Source organism: Anguilla rostrata, chromosome 16 (assembly GCF_018555375.3).
Source record: "Anguilla rostrata isolate EN2019 chromosome 16, ASM1855537v3, whole genome shotgun sequence".
In the NCBI taxonomy this organism is placed as follows: Eukaryota; Metazoa; Chordata; class Actinopteri; order Anguilliformes; family Anguillidae; genus Anguilla; species Anguilla rostrata.
The window spans coordinates 14,835,393-14,855,182 of NC_057948.1; the positions used below are offsets into that span (position 1 = coordinate 14,835,393).

The 19,790-nt window shown below is 45.1% G+C and overlaps 2 protein-coding genes across 4 annotated transcripts; one reads left to right on the forward strand and one right to left on the reverse strand.

Annotated features, from left to right (window-relative positions):
• Positions 1 to 3,323: 3,323 nt before the first annotated feature.
• Positions 3,324 to 8,180, forward strand: LOC135242117 (hyaluronan and proteoglycan link protein 3-like). 3 transcript variants are annotated; one of them, XM_064313033.1, is made up of 5 exons: positions 3,324 to 3,475; positions 6,026 to 6,192; positions 6,374 to 6,739; positions 6,840 to 7,142; positions 7,734 to 8,180. In XM_064313033.1, exons 2-5 carry the CDS (start codon positions 6,063 to 6,065, stop codon positions 8,015 to 8,017), a joined length of 1,083 nt encoding a protein of 360 aa, XP_064169103.1. In that variant the 5' UTR covers positions 3,324 to 3,475; positions 6,026 to 6,062; the 3' UTR covers positions 8,018 to 8,180. The 3 variants fall into 3 exon arrangements, with proteins under 3 accessions (XP_064169103.1, XP_064169105.1, XP_064169104.1); XM_064313035.1 differs by lacking the exon at positions 3,324 to 3,475 and adding an exon at positions 5,665 to 5,789; XM_064313034.1 differs by lacking the exon at positions 3,324 to 3,475 and adding an exon at positions 5,751 to 5,880.
• A 263-nt stretch (positions 8,181 to 8,443) lies between these two features.
• On the reverse strand, positions 8,444 to 19,292 carry LOC135242116 (aggrecan core protein-like). Its single transcript, XM_064313032.1, has 17 exons — positions 19,005 to 19,292; positions 17,219 to 17,304; positions 16,526 to 16,897; positions 15,901 to 16,075; positions 15,475 to 15,602; positions 14,919 to 15,212; positions 14,462 to 14,770; positions 13,938 to 14,112; positions 13,547 to 13,674; positions 13,163 to 13,456; positions 12,608 to 12,694; positions 11,557 to 12,516; positions 10,799 to 10,957; positions 10,614 to 10,696; positions 10,198 to 10,342; positions 9,861 to 10,043; positions 8,444 to 9,498 (listed from the first exon to the last, which is right to left on the reverse strand). Exons 2-17 carry the CDS (start codon positions 17,295 to 17,297, stop codon positions 9,404 to 9,406), a joined length of 3,666 nt encoding a protein of 1,221 aa, XP_064169102.1. The 5' UTR covers positions 17,298 to 17,304; positions 19,005 to 19,292; the 3' UTR covers positions 8,444 to 9,403.
• Positions 19,293 to 19,790: the final 498 nt, after the last annotated feature.

Sequence of the window (19,790 nt, forward strand, 5' to 3'; positions counted from 1 at the left end):
ACACAACAGTTTACCACCTGTCGCCCGTTTTAGAAATGGCAAAAGGAAAATTGCTTACACGGAAACTTCGAAAAAGGCTACCTGACCGTTTTACCTTTACCCGCCTTCGTCAATCACCTATATAATGCGCGCATGTCTTTTGGTGAATGTGAAACTTTAGCCCAAATATTGTCGCTTGCAGCAGCGTTTCCCAACCGGTGTGCCGTCATGCGAGGACAGGTGTGCCATGTGAAAAATCCTTTAAAAAAACTTAAATGCACAAATCCCATTCAAAATAGCCAAAATAAATGTCATTAAAAAGCATATTGCTTAATTAATACCCCAAAAGGACATTTAGGCCTACTGTCGGCACGTCACATCAACGTCAGTACGTCGTTCACGGTTTTTTTCTGTCGGCGTGGTGTGCCATGAGATTCTGTAAATTTGGAAAGTGTGCCGCGGAAGGAAAAACGCTGGGAAACGCTGGCTTACAGGTCACGAGAGAGAGAGAATGGCAATGTTTGGCTCTCTTCTCTTAAACTCCACCCCAAGAATGACAATTATGCATTTAAGTGTAAACGCTTGTGCTAAAGACGCATTGTGTGCGTTTCAATATTTGTCCAGATAATGATGTTTCAATATTTTATACAGCAGATCGTTTTACACAGCGAAGGAGAGAGACTGAACAAAATGTAACGAAAGAGGTTAACTTAACCTTTTTACTGGGATGAACTACCGTTTAAAACAGAGTGCCTGATTGTGCCTATGAGATCGCCGCTCTGGCTTACCATGCGTTTCAGCTGCTCTCTATTAGTCCCTACACCTTTTAGTTTTGTCGTAATTATACAGCAGACTGTACAAGATTGGTCATTCTGGGAGGAATCCTGTGCCCGGAACAAAATATTAGCCCGCCACTCATCCCGAAGCGGCCCTATTGCAGAGATTTTAATGTGGACCAAACCACAATGTATCGCGCTCCGCCGCGTCACGCGCACAGCCCTCTTGTTTTTCAGACGCGGTCGGCGTCTATCACATCCGCATGATCCCAACGGCCAAGACTGTCCCTGCATGCGTGACCTCCCGCACCCGCTTTCACCTGTAAGCTTTTCATTTGTGCGGACAGACACGCCTCAAACGTGTCAAAGAGCCGATCGGGTTGTGGAGTGGAGATGTACGCGTCTCCTCACTGTCATCGGCGGGCGGAGTGCTGGGCTTCCTGGTCGCTGTAAAGGCCGCCGAGCAGCTTTTTCCTCCCGTGACGATACATTGGCTTGTCCTAATAAGCAGACCCATCCCCAAACTGCTTTAGGGTGGAAAGACTTCAGCGACTGTAGGAAGTTGAAGCCTTCAGAGTGTATGGTCCCTGACTTTTTTCACGGTTGGGGTGAAGGTGGGACGAACTGAGAGGAGGTATTCAGTCCCTGTTCTGGGGCATGTGACTCACATAGGAAACATTTCACATCTGCGGTGATGACTTTTTCTCAGCTTTAAGTATGCACATAAACACATTTCAAAGGTCTTCAGGGATCAATGGAATTTCAGATGTTTTTTCCCCCATCACAAGACCTATTTGGACAGTTCACTCATAGGTGTTTAGTTTTCATGGCGTTACTTGAGGTCAGTGTACTGAAGCATAGCTTTTCTTCAAGTGGACAGAAGGTACTGGACAGAAGGGACCAGGGACAGGCGTAAATAGCCCTCAGAATCTCTCACATGCTCGAGAACCTTTTCTGAGCAGTTATCAAATAATGTATTTTGCCATGGCTAAATGACTTGACTGGTTATAGGGAAGAGCCACCATAAATGTAACACGGTCAATAACTTAATGTACAATGTGGTCACAGAAGCCATGTCAGGTTTGTACATGTGTAGTTCAGTCCTCTACCACCTCCCAAAGGAACCGAGCAACGTGATGACCTTCGTGGGATGTATTTCTAAAAACAGTTTTTGAGCAAGCTAAATAAAAATTTGTCCCAGAAATAATTTTCGGACATAAGGCTTTATTTTTATTTACAAAAAATCTAATCATACATCATTTAAAAAGTTATCTGTCATTGAAAAGTTAGTATGGTTTTTGTGTTTTAGTGAGAATTGGATAACCAAAAACAATGTCCCTGTCTCTATAAATGTAACAGCTGTTACAGATATGCCACCTATGAGTTGCTATAATGAACAACATGCTGTCATATGTTTGCAGAATCCACAAAGAAAACAAGAGGGTTGGTACATAGGGAGGTCATGGAGATAGCTTCAGATTAGGGGATTAGGGACACTAGATGGTGTTGAAGACCATCTACATGTAGTGTCTTTTTGGGAAGACTTTAGGAATTTTAAATGTTGTTTAATATTTATTAAATAAATTAATTTTGCTCTTCAACTTGTTCAACTGTCACGTTAGCTCAGTGTTTAATGTTAAATATGTTCATCTAATTTGCTTGGGCATTTATAAAAGGCACACACCGGATTGGTCTGTATGGTGGGCTATTTGCTTTGTAAAAGCTTACCTGGGTATTAAGAAACAAATAAAATCAGCTTTCATCTTCGATTTGGACATTACCACAACTGTCTTCACAGTAAATTACAACGTTTCTAGAGCACCAATGTTTACAGTCTTTTTTCATGAATAAAGCCCCATGCTTCATAATCTGAGGATGTGGCTGGTCTCACGTTACCACTGGAAATGTGTTTCCTTGATTAGCAGTAGTATGCATAGAAAAAACCTGAGTACGCACATTATAGGACATTTTCATTTTCGCTTACAATTATTCCGCACCTCTGTCACAATCATACCGACTAGCAGGTATGGATGAAACATCCGCCTACTTTAGTTTTAATTGTATCCGACGCAATTGAGTTAAGAATGTAATCAAAATGACCTATGGATAGGTCAAAGCTGTTTTTAAAACTGCATAGTGCTAGGCTAAATGTTTTCTGAGTAAAATAAAATAAAAACTGTTACATTTATGTCGACTCGTGTTACATCTATGTGTATATCCCAACAGATAGAGTTGACATAGATGCATTGATTAAAAGTAGGCTATGTATTAGTTAAATTTATAGAACTCAATTCTAGCTAGTTTCGATCTACCCTGTTAGGCTACACTTTCTGCACAGCACAAAACGCCAGTGTTAAATCAACTCTTGCAGAGTACATATGGTCCTGCACTGGAAATTTTATTGTGCGCTAAATTATAAAATTCACAGAACCTATCAAATCTGGAAAACAGATTAGGCTACATTCAGTTTACATGAAAGTGGTCCTGCTCCCTGACAGGCGCAGAAGTGGCCCTGTCGCTTTAATGTTAGGCAAGAACCCCTTCAAAAGCGATGCCTTGAGTGACGTCACTCCGACCCTTTTCCTCCAAAGACCCGCTGAAAGGAGTGCGATACGATTCACTTTACTGCAAAAGTCAGTCCGCGCGGAGAGTGATAAATGTAACTACAGAACCGATCATAGGCGTGCTTCTATTCAAGGGACGAACATACATCTCTGTCTGTAAGTAGCTATCCCAGGTTTTAATGCCTTTTTTTTTGTTTGTGTTTTTTTTTAATATAAAGACTGTTTTTAATAATTAAGACTCGCTAATGTTAGGAAAGCAAGCCAAGATGAATACTTGTGACAAAAATTATTACTTACCCCTCCACCTACAAGTGCAATACAGTAGGCTACAGTAATGAAATTGGTATTGTTATTAAAGTCAATAGGTTAAATAGATATTCCATGATGTTCATTTCTAATTTGGTCAAGAATTACTTGAGTGACGTCTGACAATTGACAGAAAATGTGTTTTTTTTTTTTTTTTTTTGTAAATGTGAACAAATCGGTTTTTTTATTTTTTATTTCTTTTGTGGGGGTTAGTCCTCAAGCGCAATTGAAAATGAAAGCCCGCGTATTAATTCGAGTTACATTTAATCGGCCAGTAAAAACTGTTCAAGCTCTATTCTGAAGACTGCACTCGCACTACCTATTCTGTTTCTCGCACAGGTGCACGATAGGCTCATTGCACCACCCTGTGGCCTGACATATACTACTAGCAACCGCTCTGTGTCTGTGCATGCATATCTATTTTATTTGAGAGCCCAGTACACATTTAGCCAACGATTTCTTTCTTTTTTTAAATTATTATTATTATTTTTTACCTTAGGCTTTAATATGTTGCGTACTCATGGGACGGGAGGCTCCAAAAATCACCGAGAAAACTGATGAGAAAGTGAGACCATCAGAAATTAGAAGAGAGTTAAATGAACGCTGTCTTCTGACTGTAAATTATTCATAATAAGTAGGCCTATTTCGGACGCACAACCTGACAGACACCAGTTCAACACAGTTTTTGATAAGCGGACAGGTGAGATTCTACACATCAGCGCGCGGGTCGCTCTTAAACTCGTGTTCATTACAATAGCAAGATGATTAGGCTACTTTCATTCACGAATAACGTTTTGTATGTTTTGACAAAACAAAACTCCGGGGAAATAATTGGGTACAAAACATTACGCAACCGCCGATCCTCTGAATAGCACTAACCTACAGCAGGCTGCGTTCATACATTTTTGTTTTGAGGAATTTGAGGTCAAATATTCCTGATTTGCAGGCTTTTCAATGATGGTTCTTCATTCACAGTTTCACTTTACTTCTGATATTTGCCTGCCACTCTTACTGTCCAAACACGGGCGTCTGGCGGAGAGTTTCAGGTGAACGGCAGTTCACTTGTCAGTCTTTAGGTCCGCAGGCGCGGTCAATTAGTTCTGTTTTGCGTTTTGTCACAGTTACGTCAATGATCAACTAAACAAACTCGAATAAATAGGACAAGTTATTCATTTAACTTACGTTAGGCTAGTCTGATACTTGTTTTATGCGACGGGGTCGTCTGTACCCCAGGTTAATGTAACCCCTGCCCTACTAGGGTGATTAAACGCCTGGACCACAGGGGGCGCCACGCTCTAAATCCTGGATAGGGGTATTGCAGTACACATTGTTCTACAGGAATTAACTTGCGGAGTCAGCGCTGCGCAACATCACCTACCACAGCATATAATTAGCATTCACAGAATAAAATGCACACTATTTGCAATAACCGGATAAGACGGAGTAACACAATTCCAATGCAGATCTGCGTCAATTACGTATTTGTTTTAGATTCAAATACTTCTCTACGCTTTACTGATCTTGTCTGGTGTACTGGAACCAATTAAATAGGCTACTCTCAAAGTACAAACCCCCGACTTCTGGTCATATTGGCAGGCTCAATTGCACCAGGCAAGATCAATAGAACACATAAAAGTATTTGAATCCAAAACAAATAGGCCTACGTAGGCCTATACGACCCAGGTCTGTTCCAGTGTATTCAATATCCTTAACCAGTATAAAATAGAAAATGTACAATACATTTAAGAAGGGTCTGTGTAAAATACAAAATAAATAAAAATAAATAGCAATGTATTTAAAAAAACTTACGTTGTAGCAGCATGGGCGTTTGCAACAAGATAATCTAGCCTATGTGATTTCCGCAGTCCTCTTTAAGGACGTCTTCCATTAGTGCAAAATATACCTAAGGAGCAAAGTTTAATAGATATAAGCCTTACTCCCTCAATGATCTAAATAGGCCGACATAAGGAGACTTAAACTGAACCTTCGTTAAAAGAAATCGCGGACCGGGGGTGGACATATGTTGGCGATCGTGCACTGGGGAACCGCCGCAAGCATCGAAAAAGCCATAAGTGCATGATTAAATGTCTTTAAAAACAAAAACATTTACAACCTGAACTGTGTGGCCCGCAAACACCGTTTATGCCAGCAGCTGGCACTGCGGGTAAGTCATCAACCACGTTAGTAGCAACAATCAAACTTGAAGGAGGTAATGACGTCTGATTGGTTTCATTGTCTTTCACTGCCCTCTGCTGGTAAGTATGCGTAATAGTCAATGTTCAAAGCGATAGCTGCAGAGATGCATTGCTTTTTAAATACTTCAGTCAACATTCCGATATATTGATGTCCACTTAAGCGTTAGATAGGTTTGACTGAGTAATATTTTATGCTTTTATATAGGGCTAAATCTTGCATTCTGAAAAGTTTGAGAACCACAATGACAGTGAGGTGCCTCCTGCTGGTTGGCCTGCTACAGCTACAGCTGCTCTGCATGTGCTGGGCCACTCCACGCTATGTCAACGGCTTCTTCTATGACGACAAAGGAAATGGCAACGGAAAAAAGGAGAGTATGTACTTGCAAAATTTTGAATTTACCCAGATAAGTATGCTAGAAGATAACTTTTCACATCAGAGACCTACTACACTGTAACTTGACCACACCCACACAGTGACTGAACTCTTTTTGTGCGTGTCTCTGCTGTGTCTGTGTTGTGTCTGTAATCTGTCTACATTATTTCTTTGCCTCAGTTTATTTCAATGGAGTGCGTCTACATGTGGAGGCAGAAGAGACCATGGTGCTTGCTCTGCGGGGGGGCAGTGCAGTATTGCAATGTCGATACTGGTACGAGCCTGCGTTGAGCGTCCCCCGCAGGACCCGAGTGAAATGGTACTGGCAGGCGGCTAACGGGCCAGAGAAAGAAGTGCTGGTGGCTATTGGCTCGAGACAGCGCAGCTTTGAGGACTTCAAAGGGCGTGTTAACCTACAAGACCACACCCCGGGGGAGGTGTCCCTCGTCATCAGAGAGCTGCAATTGAACAACACGGGACGCTACCGCTGTGAGGTGATCGATGGGCTGGAGGACCAGAGCGTCACCATTGACCTGGCCTTACGAGGTACGGCTGAATGGTAGTCACATTGCCAGGCTTCCTTTAACCTCTAGAACCCGGTCTTTCTGTCTGTCTGACTGTCTGTCTGCCTTTTGTCTCACCCCAGGAGTGGTATTCCCGTACCAGCCACCTGGGGGGCGATATCAGCTGAACTTCCATGCTGCACAGCAGACTTGTGAGGAGCAGGACTCTGCTCTGGCCACGTTTGAGCAGCTGTTCTGGTCGTGGGAGGAGGGGATGGACTGGTGCAACGCGGGCTGGCTGGCAGACGGCACGGTGCAGTACCCCATCACCTCGGCCCGAGAGGCGTGTGGGGGCGCAGACCTGGCCCCCGGCATCCGGAGCTACGGCCTCCGCCACCGGCAGCTGCACCGCTACGACGCGTTCTGCTTCTCCTCTTCAATATCAGGCATGACACAAGCTCTCTGTGACCTCTGCGTGCCATCACAGAGTTGGCCTGAGTATGACACCTACATCATGGCACTTCAGTTAGCGCTGTCTCATATCTCCTCATAAGGGCTGCCTTATATCTACTGATTAGGGCTTTCTCATGTATCATTAGGAATGGCCCATATCTGTAAGTTAAAAATGAATAAAATCTCCTCATTAGGGCTATCTCATATGTGAGGAATGTTCCATAACTCCATGTTAAGACTATCTCATATCTTCTGGTTAAGGGCTGGCTCATATCTACCGATTAGGGCTGTTTCCAGACCTGGGTCAAATACATGTTTGTTTTGGATTCAAATACTTTTCTACGCCTTACTGATCTTCTCTGGTGTATTGGAACCAATTAAATAGTCTCAAAAAGTGCAGACTCCGCCTTCTGGGTATATTGGCAGGCTCAATTACACCAGGCAAGATCAATAGAGCATAGAAAAGTATTTTAATCCAGAACAAATTCGTATTTGACCTGGCTGTTTCATACCACCATATTAGGCTCATGTTGCTGTGGTCTTTGCCGTGCGCTGACACATTTACCGTGTCCCTTTCCCTGCAGGACGTGTACACTTCCTGCAGGCCTCACACGGATTCAGTTTCAGGGAGGCGCAGCGGGCGTGTGAGAGGGACGGAGCACAGATCGCCAAGGTGGGCCAGCTGTACGCCTCCTGGTGGTTCGCAGGATTGGACCGCTGTGACGCAGGCTGGCTGGCGGACGGGAGCCTGCGCTACCCCATCACCCAGCCCCGCCCCAACTGTGGCCCCCCAGAACCTGGAGTGCGCAGCTTTGGGTTCCCCCCCCAGCATGAGAAACACGGCGTGTACTGCTACACTGCCCACTGACACCCCCCCACCTTCCACTGCGCACTGACCCCCACTACTACACTGATACTACACTGCTGACTAATAGCTGCTTACACACCACTTAGAGCACTGTGTACATTTGGCTTTTGGTTTATAAATGGACTGAATTTTTGAGGGAAAGATTATAAATCTTTTTAAAGAATTTTTCTGTGAATTTTTTATTAATATTATGTGGGTTCAAATATACTGTATCCTTTCTATTTTCTGTGGGTTTTTTTTTTTTTTTACAGTACAGTGTTTTCCCTGGAGCTGTGGGCTGTGGAAAGAACCCTGTGCTTGACTAGAACCCACAACCACTCTGATGCACAGTGACCTTTATAAACAGAGGGGTTTTCATTTTATATGAAAGATAGCATGTGAAACAGAAGCCATATTTTTTGTGTAAAATGTTCCCAAGTCCAATACGCCTTTCTCCAGTTCTGAAATTCATATTATAACATAATATTTTCACATGTGTACAACAGATAACATGAAGATGGCAATTTTGACATGCATTCCCTCCTGCTTATGGATCGCTATTTGGCAGAGCATAGAGACAGTTGGCCATCTCATGCTGTGATTGTGGAATGTGTGAGAGGTGAATGATTGGTCAAAGGTGTGATTTCCGTCAAGGGAATACCGTGTTGTGGCAGATGGGCGGGGCTTGACAGGTCTCAACATATTCTCCAAAGCAGGGCTAATTCAGAGCTTTGATTTGTAGTTGTGATTACCACTATGTCAGTGAGGTTTAGTGTAAGGCTCTTTGAAATACTCTCTCTCCACCAGTGATCATGAAGTATGGGTTTGAATAGTCCTATTTAAATATTCTGTGAGTGATGCATCCCCCTGTGACCAACAAACGAACTGTGACTACTGATGCAGGTTTTTGTTCTGAGTAAATGATCCTGGATTACAATGTGAATGTTACTTTAAATTGTTTGGGGTTAGGATTGGAGGGGAAAGTCAGGAAATCTTGGTTTGGTGGTCAAGAGCATAGTGCTCCAATATCACCAACTGATGATCTCCAATATGGCTTACTGGGGACCTCCAATATGGCTGAGAGACGTGTGTATTATGCTGATTTCACTGTTTCCTACCTACAGAGAGTAAACATTCCTGTTAGAATATACTATGTAACTACTGTCATCAAAGCAAAATCCAACCAATAATAACAAAAATAGTGTATTTAAAAAATATTTCACTGTGCTTAGCACCAGAACAGCATCAAATGAATAAACCCATCAGCTATTTTACCCCTCTAAAACACAGCACTCACAAAGGGCACAAGTCAGATAGAGAACACAGCAGCAGCTGTTTGGGTTTGGATGCAAGGTGGGCCAGCTTAGTGTGAAGTCTCCTTTTGCAGAAACAAATCTTTCTTTATTGTTATTCCCTTAAATCTTTCCTTTGTATCCCTGTAATGTTTATTGAGGATTTCTCTAGGGTCATTTCTGAATGGATTTTCTTTGTTATCTGGGCAGCTGGAGAGAGAGAGAGAGAGAGAGAGAGACGTGGTGAGACATGGGGAATGAAACGAACCAGTCACAATGTTTCACTAAATCTTTCCTGTATGATTCAATAATTTGGTCTTATAAATTATTTGGTTTTGAATGAATAGTTTTACTGTCGGCAAAAAAAGCACACAAGTTTTATGTATTTGTGTGTGTGTGCATGTGTGTGTTTATGTAAAAAATAGGTGTTTGTGTGTGTGTGTGTGTGTGTGTGAGAAAGAGAGAGAGGGCGAAAGTGGAAGATAGAATATACATGTATGTAAGTGTGAGTGTAAGTGAGAGTGCGTGTATAAGTGTGTTATCAGTGTAAAAGGGGTTAAATGCACACTCACAGCTTACACACTTTACTCGTGGCCTCTCCCATTGCCCGCCCGCAATGCAGTGCACCACAGGCAAGTGGCGCTGTGTGAATCCCGGGTTACACTTGTATCGCACTGCAGAACTGAACCTGTAGCGACCTTTCCTGTTGCCAATAACCCTTGCATTCTCCACTTCAGGAGGGGGGCCACACCAAGCTGAGAGGGTATGACCAAAAAAAGTCTGTTATACCAAGGTTAAATAGGAAAATGTTAGTGCAGAGGCCAATGATGCTAACGACTATGAAGGTGTTTCATTATGTTCAGTCACCATGAAGCTCCAGTATGAATCCCGGCTGAGCACTCAGCTCACCTGGGCTGGACTTGCAGGTGAAGCGCAGCTGGTAGGTGCAGGGCACGTCATTCCACTGGCCGCCCTCGTGCCAGATCATCGCTACACAGTCCTCTCCTTCGCTGAAGAAACTGTCCGGCTGGTTTGGGCGCCAGTTCTCATATTGCTAAGGAAAAAAACTGCTGCAATCACTTACTGTAGGGGACAAGACTTAAAGATTTAAAACACAGACAACTGCCAGTGCATCTTTTCTCAGTCTCAGAGTAACAGAACGTGCAGGGGGCCGTACTGAGTCTGCACTGGGGGGAGGACCTGCTGTTTGGGCTGTGTTCCAAAGTAACTGACAGTGAAACTGAGGGGAGATACCGCAGGGTAAAGTCATTGCATAGGTGGGAACACGGTGGAGTCCATCAAACCCTTTTCATAGCGAAGCTTACCCTGGGGGATCCATCTGTCCAGTGGAAGTCGTTCTCTACCCTCTTATCATTCAGCCCAATCCACTGGTAATCCTGCGCATTGGCTGGAAGCAGAGCGGAACAGTCAATAAGCTAGAGCGGGGGCGGGGGGCGGGGCAGGGAGACTCAGAGCCAAAGAGATGGAGAACAGTGAGAACTTTGCTCACCAGTGATAAATTCCTGCTCTTGCGGTGAATGGATGCTGGCCAGGTGGGACTCATGGTCTTGGCAGTGCTGTTCGGCCGCTTCCCAGGTTTCTCTCCGAGAGACATGCAGGTAACAGTGGCCGTCAAATGCAGTCCAGCCATCCGCACACCCGTGCATCTCTACAGTTGCAGCAGGGGGAGACAGTGAGGCATCTGGCAACACTCCACATCCCAGGCTGCCTGCACAGTTAAATCAGGTGAGCTCATACAGGGGGAGTACCCTACAGTTAAAACATTGTGATATTGTATAGGCCAGGGGCGGGCAACTCCGATCCTGGAGGGCCAGTGTGTATGCAGGTTTTTGTTTCCACCAGTTACCCTGGACAAATGAGCTAACAAGCTGCATACACCAAGACTGGTTCACGCAGTTTAGATCACAGTTAAACATTTTATATAGGGGCACAATAACTAAGTCTTCAGTTGTCATTCATGTGCTTATCAAGAAATGCAGCTAATGTGTCAGAAGGAATAAATGTTGGGGCTAATTAGGTGATTAAGGCCAGAAATTGGCATGAAAGTCAGAAACAGATATGGCCTTTGTTGCCTACCTCTGGTATAGGCTAAATAAGGTGCTATTGCATCAGTAAAATAAGGTTACAGATACAAACACTAACACTGTGGAGGCTTGTGAATTGAAAATGTCGGGAAACGGATTACATGCTCCCTATGAACAAAAAGCACACACAACCTCCTCATGCTTGAGGTCAGAGGTCACATACCATCCACTGACAGGGGCTGTTCCAGTCCAGGGGAGGTGTGTGGAGGGATGGTGGGCAGGGTGAGGGCAGCCACACCCCCCTGTGATTGCCCCCCGCTGTGGCTGACCACAGAGATGTGCTTCACCCCTACTGCTCCTCCCACCTGGGCCTGGTCTCCCCACACCTTGGCAGGCTCCTCCTCCTCCGGCTCCCTGCTATCTGTCTGCTTGGTCGACACCTCCATCATCCCCTCATCTGTCAGAAAGGTGACATCACCACTGCCCAATGGGAGGCCAGATCCAGAGAGCACACCCCCAGACTGGAATCCACTGATGTCACCAGATCCTAACAGCAGGTTCCCCGATGCCTCCAGGCCTGGCCTGGAGCTCCCAGAGCTCTCTGTTTGATCTCGGTAGTCTGAGTCCACAAATCCCACGTCTGGGAGGGAGGAGCCACTGCCAGACCCAGAGACTCCGGAGCCTGAGAGGTCTCCAGAGCTGCCGGAATCCAGCCCTGCACCATCCAGTGAGCCTGAGTTCCCTGCCTCGCTGCTGTTCACCAGGGTAATCACAGAGACCCCGCCCTGCTCAGGACTCTGCAGTGTTCCGCTGAGCCCGGAAGATTCCCCAGAGCCAGAGGGGACCTCACTTTCCCCTGAGGAGGAACCAAAGCCCGACTGGCCCGCCGAAAGGGTATGGACACCGCTGCTGCTCTCTCTGGCTTCCTGTGCTCCAGAGGCCGAGTCCTCCTCTGGCTGGACCGTCCCTCTGCCTAACAGGGTCACCGGCTTGTCTGACCCATCACCACTTTGACCATAAATCTCACCACCACTCTCAACCCTCTCCTTGGACTCTGTTTCACCACTCCCAGAGAGTGCCTCAGGGGTCGGGTCAGAACCAGAACTGGGCGGTTCCACAGAGGTGTGTGGGGGCACAGAAGTAGGAGGGACCACATAGGTGGGCAGGGTTATGAAGCGGGGCTCTGTGAAAAGAAAAGGCAATGTGCTTCATGTACACACAGATGTACAGATAGAGCAGCACTTTCAGTCAGGTTGACGGTGGAGATAACTCACCAAGCCTGAGATGGCTGGGAATGGATGTGATTTCCACCAGATCCCCTTCAGTTCCTGTTATATTCAGCTGGATCTCAGTGTGATTTGCTGACAGGTCAGTTAGAATACACAGAAGAGAGCACACACCTAATTATCTCTGGACTCAAGAAGAGCCAGAGTTACTGAATGACTGTTGCCTGAACATTAAGTTCAGTTGTTGGGTACAACACTCTTTACAAAGGACATCAGCCAATACCTGACAGAGTATCCAATGGAAACAGTGAATTACAGATATGAGATAGAAGTTTGATTGTATAGCAGGGGCATGTAGATGCTTTTAAACAGTGTTGGCCAGGTAAGGTGGTATGGAACACCTTACAGTTAAATATAGTATACTGTAGTCATCTAGGTAAGGCAATGGAGTTAATGTACAAATTATTTTGCATAGATCACAGAATGGTGTTCGCCTGTATGAGAGCAAATTTATTAATTAAGCTGTAATTAAAATATGTTATATTGTATTAAGAGCGTGCGAAAGAGCACCCTGATGAGCATATTAAAGAAGGTAATTTTTACCCCTGAAGCAGTAGGTGTCATATCTGTTGTGGGGGCTGGGGTACCCGGTCTGGTTGTGGAAGGCATAGACAGTGTAAACCCCAGTTCTGCCCTCCCCACATTGGGGGCGGGGGCTGGTGAGGGGGTATCTGACACTGCGGTCCGACAACCAGCCGGCGCGACACTTATCATAGCCCCCCCTCCACGCAGCATATAGTTGCCCCGGCAATGCCAGCCTGGCACCCTGCTTCCTACAGCGGAGCACAGCCTCTGCATATGTAAAACCATCAGCGGAGCCAACATGGAAAACCTCACCTGAGAGAGAGAGAGAGAGAGAGAGAGAGGCACATCACTCCTGTGAATATAGATCTAAACTCCATGATTGCATGTCCTTTAATGTTTTACCATTCAGCTGGTGGGTGTAGCAGTATACATCATAGCGCTCATGCCCTGGGCGCAGGCCCTGTGACATCACTGCTGGCGAGTCCATCTGGCCCCTTGAACATTTGTCCCCTGGAGACACGATGGGGTACCTGCCCATCAAACAAAACATTATCAATTCTGCCAACACTCCTGTCTCTAGCTGATGGAAGACCAAAACTAGCCTGATCTCTTACTTGCTATGAGTGTCTAACTGATTTAGAACAAACATACCCTTTAGTTTTACATAGCAAAATCTTTTGATTGGTGAATAAGAATCAGTGATTGACAGAACATCATAGCTCCACCCCTAGTGGGGTTGATGAAGCCTCATTCCCAGTCAGATGAATGAAGGTTAGTCTGGCAGCAGGGTAACCTGACAGACTGGTCACTCAGCCAACCAGGGTTGCAGCCATGGAGGCCGGTCCTCAAGGCAGCGTGGAGCTGCGGCGGGCTGGCGATGACCGCGCCTGCTTTCCGACACGCCTGCTGGGCCTCTGCAAATGTCAGGGCATAGCTGGGGGACGGGCCACGGTAGTGGAACACCACACCTACGCAGGACACGCCCACAGAGCAGAGAGGTCATGAGGAGCACTGCACAATAACCTTAAGTCAAAATTAAACCACAATCAAAAACACACAACCACAAGCAGAACACAATTAAATGACCAGAAGCACAGCCACAGCCACCACCACAACCAAATGGATATGACCAGAACCACAACTACAGCCAAAAGAGCAGAAATGAACAGACAGTTATAAAATAGAATAATCGTTTAACCAGTCGAGTATATGTCTGTATGCACTTACTGAACGTCGCTTTGGATAAAAGCGTCTGCCAAATAAATGTAATGCAATGCAACGTCCTGTTGTGCACTCTAGGAGGAATCCCACACTGACCTGTAGGGGGCAGTGTAGGGTCAGCATCAACATGTGGGGGAAACTCTGAGCCCACGTTGGGCCGGGAGGTCACCGTGGTGATGTGCTGCCGAACCACACCCTTTGTGCTGGCAGAGCTGTATGGGATGCTGTTGGGTGGGGCCAGTGGCAGCTCAGCATAGATGTCAGGGACCAGCTCCTGTTTCACCACCTCCCCCCGTGCCTCTGTCTCCATGGTGAGCCTTCTGAGGAAGACCTCGGTACCCCCAGTGAAAGTGGGCACATTCACTGGGCTGCCCTCCCTGCTCAATAGCACTGTCCTCCCCTCATCTGCACGAAACAGGAACCCCAAAACAGCAAAGAGGGCAGAGCCCTACATTTGAATAATGACATTACAGCAAGCATTGAGGCGGTGCTGAAGCAGACCATATCAAATTATAAAAAAAGGGAAAACATAAGGAATAACCTCCTTACTTACCTTGGAAGCAGATGGCATCGTAGCGAGCGTTTGAGGGGGGGTACCCTGTCTGATTGGGGAAGAGATACACTGTGCGGACCCCCAGGAGGCCACCCCCACACTGCTTCCGGGCAATGTTGATGGGGTATCGGACGCTTTGGTCAGCTAGCCAGCCAGCACTGCACATGTCCATGCCTGCCTGCCATGCCAGGTACAGCTGCCCAGTGGAGGCCAGGCGGGCACCCAGCTTCATGCACTGTTCTTCGGCTTCCGCAAAGGTGAACTTGTGGGGAGACATGGAGTAGAACACCTTGCCTGGAGCGCCACAGAGTGAGAGAACAGCTATAGTCACTATACCCTACTTGAAGCACCATAGAGTTAGGGAACAGCTAGTCACTCATGGAGCACCATAGAGTAAGGGAACAGCTAAGTCACTAATCCCTGCCTGGAGCACCATAGAGTTAGGAAACAGATAGTCACTATACCCTGCATGGAGCACCATAGAGTTAGGGAACAGCTAGTCACTATACCCTGCATGGCTGAAATGCAGAGACTTTGTTTTATTGATATGCCATACCTGTCAGCTCTTGTGCGAAACAGTACACATCGTACATCTCACTGAGGTCTTGCTCTCCATACGTCCGCAGTCCAGGGAGCGTGTTCTTATCGCCATAGCAACCCTCCCTGGGATGCTGAATGGGATACCTGACAGACAAAATGTGTCAGTTGGCTGTGCCAACATGCCAACACCACAAGCACTCTCTCAGGAAATAATGTCACAGAACAGCATGTGTATTGCGCAAGAAAGCATATTCTTCACAAAACAAGATTTGTTTCTCTAAACTTAAAACAAAATTCCTGAAAAAATTGAATGTTAAATAAGTATGAAGAATACACGTTTAAAGTATTTTTGTGAATTCAAATGTCAAATGCTTATTAGAAGAAACAAGGTTGCTGTCCTTGTTAAAGCCACTCAGGTAATCAGCTAGAGGGACAGACAGACCTAACGGTGCGGTCGGCCAGCCAGCCAGCATCACACTGATGCATCCCGTCCTCATAGGCAGCCTGCAGCTGTGCTGGAGTGGCGATCACAGCGTTGATGTGGGAACATGCTGCCTGGGCCTGCTCAAAGCTCAGGCTGTAGCGTGAGGAGATGGTGCGGTAGTGGAACACAATACCTGGAAGGGAGTAGAACAACCTGTCAGTCCCACTAAACTCATCTACCAGCCGTTAGACAGCCATTGTTACCCCCTGAAATTACTCTAGTGGTATTTCCCAGCGCTGGTAATGTCGGTCCCATTACTAACTGATCTCACTGCTGTTTCTCAGTGAACCTCAGTACTGTAACTCTCAGTGTTGTTACTCAGTTGTTACCCATAGTTCTGTTAGTTCCTAGGAGGTGATTTGCAGATACAATCCTCCACTGAGCCTCATACAATTAAAAAGACGTGCCTTAGCCAGTCAAAATTCAGCACTTCACCCAGTGAAATAAAAGTGCCTCAAGTAATCAAAAAGAAGTGTTGGAGCTTCAGTTTAGTGAGTGAAAGGAGCATGCATGCAGTGAGATGGTACTGTTAACATACAGTATTACAGCAGTAACTGAGAAAGCCCTGACTCTGCGTTCTTACCTGGAACCTCAGTATCCACTGAGTCCTGGGCCTTCCTGAAGCCATGCATCACTTGGCAGCGGTAAGTCCCAGAATCACTGGAGCGCAGCCCAGAGATCTCCATACTGCCGTCTGTGGGCACCAGTGGGTAACTCACCATGGAAACCCGGCCTACGTACTGGGGCTCCACCCGCACAGAGCCTCCAGTGGCCACCAGCACCACCGACACCCTGTCCTTGGTCACATGAGTCCACTTGATGCAGTAGGAGAGGGGGGCGAGGGGGGCTGGGACAGAGCTGTCCAGGAAGTAGCAGGGCACCACCATCGCCCCTCCCAGCTGTGACCGCAGTGGGGGCGACACAGGGACGCTGACGCTCAGGGTGTCTTCTGGCTCTGTGTGTGTGAGGGGGAAGTGTAGGATACAGGCCTTAAACTCCATACAACCATGCTTAACAGATGCTAAACATAACTGAATTTTAAGAGAAGATTTGGGAGAGCTGGATGCTGGAAACCTCCCCTTCTCTATTTTTCTCCCCATTTTTCTCCTTCTTCGCTGATGTACAAAGGGTTGGGATTTGGGGGGATTCTTTCTTCCAGCTAGGTGCGATCCTGATGCCAACATCCAAGCCCAAATGCTACAATATTACTCCATTAATCTCTAATGGACAGGGATGGATATACAGAATGACAACCTGGGAGAGTATAACAGCTCACCTGTTCTGGACACCTGTACTGTTGCAAACCCACCACTGATGAGGTGCAATAGCACACACAGCAACAGCAAAATGGACATAATTTACCTGTGAAAGAATGAGAAAATACCATCTTTGTCACTTCTCAAGTTTTACTAAAAGCTTCTAACAGAATCGGGCACAGTTTCTGTTAGAAGCTGTGGCGCAACACCACATCTATCTACATGCGCAGTACACTTGCTCCTGCATAGAGTTGGGCCTCAGAGTGAGAGGAGTGCGAGGAGGCCATCACAGCCCTGCATCCAACACGTGATCAGATATTGCGCTTTCCTGTGAACCTCTGAGTAATGCTGTGATTTATGGCTCTCTCTTCTGGACTTTCAGAAAAATGTGAAACAGGAATTTGCTCACATACAGTAGGTTCAGACGGGTTAGTGTGTGGAACAGTTGGCATGTACACTTCTTTAGATAGAAATCTCCACCATGCCACGGGTATTGTGATTTAAATAAAACGATATGGGCATTGTTCGTAACATTGTTCAATAGTGTGTCAGTAATGTCTTTAAATATTTTAGGACACAGTGCAGCGAAGTGCACATTGCTAATGAGATGTCTGGTGACAAGCAAACACGCATGTAAGGTACAGACCATGCAGACACACTTGACACACCTAAATGAACACACCTGGAAACTGTTGGAAACAACAGCACTTCCAATCCATCGTGTGCAGACGTGGAAATTCCACATCAATAGTTTATTAAAATAATAAGTTGGAATAAAAAAACTAAAACAGAATGACAAAAATGAATAGTCAGATATGAAAATAAAGCAGATATATCAAAAGGAAAATGGAGTAGGGAAATAGGTGGGTTTTCTGATATAGAACCATCCTGTCTAATAGGGGAGACCAAGGGTTGGTCAGCACACTTATCACTCTTTGCTCAATTTCTCTGGCATAATTTATGTTAGGATATTCCACCCAAAAGCAATAGCATTTTAACATTGTACCAACCAACCCCAAGATCAGCGTGCCAACCAACCCCACTCACATTGGGACCCACCTTAGTGAACACATGATGTTACCCAACTAACATCACAGACTGTCAAATCTTCTTTCAAAATGTTGCTGATTCCTAACTCTAAGTCATACATATCCAATATTTATATGTAACAAAAGAAGACCACTACAAAACTGAAATGTTTACCTCACAAAAAGTGATGTAAACATTTTTAAACTTTTGATACTACAAAACTGAAATGTTTACCTCACAAAAAGTGAATAATTTTTCAAATGTTTTATCACAATATATGACTGCAGTTGAAGTAAACAAACATTTTGGCAATGCATTTTTTTGTCTGTGACCTACAAAGGACCAGAAAATAGCAGTATGCCCACCAACCCCTGTGCCAACCCTCCCCAGTCTCCCCTACTACCTTACACCATGATTACATTTCTATAACAGCTGAAGCCCAGGCACTGGGATTTTCCTAGGCATTTGTTGCATATACAACGATGTGAAAATATAAAATATTATTATATTCTGTCACAAAATTGTAAGACTGTATCAGAATATAACTGCTAACATTTATAACTGCGAGTCTCGAAAGTTACCTATCTACAGACTGAAATACGGACCCTATTAGGATGGCTTATTTCATTATTTAACATGTAGCCTATACTCCATTAACTCTCGCTTTTTGTGCAGCATTTATGTCATTTTAAGGGCAAATTAATCATTCGGTGTTTGTAAATATATTAAAACAATCAAAGAAACACGTATGTTCGTATCAGACATGCAGCGATTTACCTTAAGAGATGCAGTGAACTGTCGCAATGTTCCAAGTTACATATCCCGTGGGAATAAGAGTCACACTCGTTGAAGGATAAAAACGCATCAAGTTTCCTTTCAAATTCACTGTCTTCATTAACCGTTATATTATTCGTGCTCTTGCTGCACTCACATTCGCATTGCAATGACGTTAATGTCTCTCGACTGCATGAGTTCAGGTCACTTTTAAAAAAAGTCTGGTTACTTTATTAAGTTTCACTGTAAAATGCAGAATGCCGGATCCAAGAAAAGCACATGCAGTGTGTGTATGCAACGTGTGTAAGAGAGAGAGAGAGAGAGAGAGAGTTGAGAGAGAGAGAGAGAGAGAGAGAGAGAGAGGAGAGAGAGAGAAGAGACGATCAGAGTTATTATGATGAGAGAGAGAGCAAATGATTTGTTATCATTAGCTCCTGCAAATAATGATCATAGCAAATAACAATTAGAGAAGCATATAGTCTGTACATAATGTATTATATACATAATGTACAATGTATTATACTCCAAATCTTTCCTTTGTTGATTCACAGTTTGGGTTTTTGTTAACTATTTATCAGTACCCTATGTGCTGATCTAGGGTCAGCTAACCAAGCTTTATTTAAAACAACACCAATTTAATTTAATTACAATTTAGTTATTTTATTTTTTTCAACTGAAATGTTCAATCAATTGCTTGTTAGCCCACCCAGAAGTCAATTTAACCACCAAAAGCCACGTGGAAGAAGTACAGTATTTGGGATGGAAGGACAGGTAATGGTCTTTGCAGCA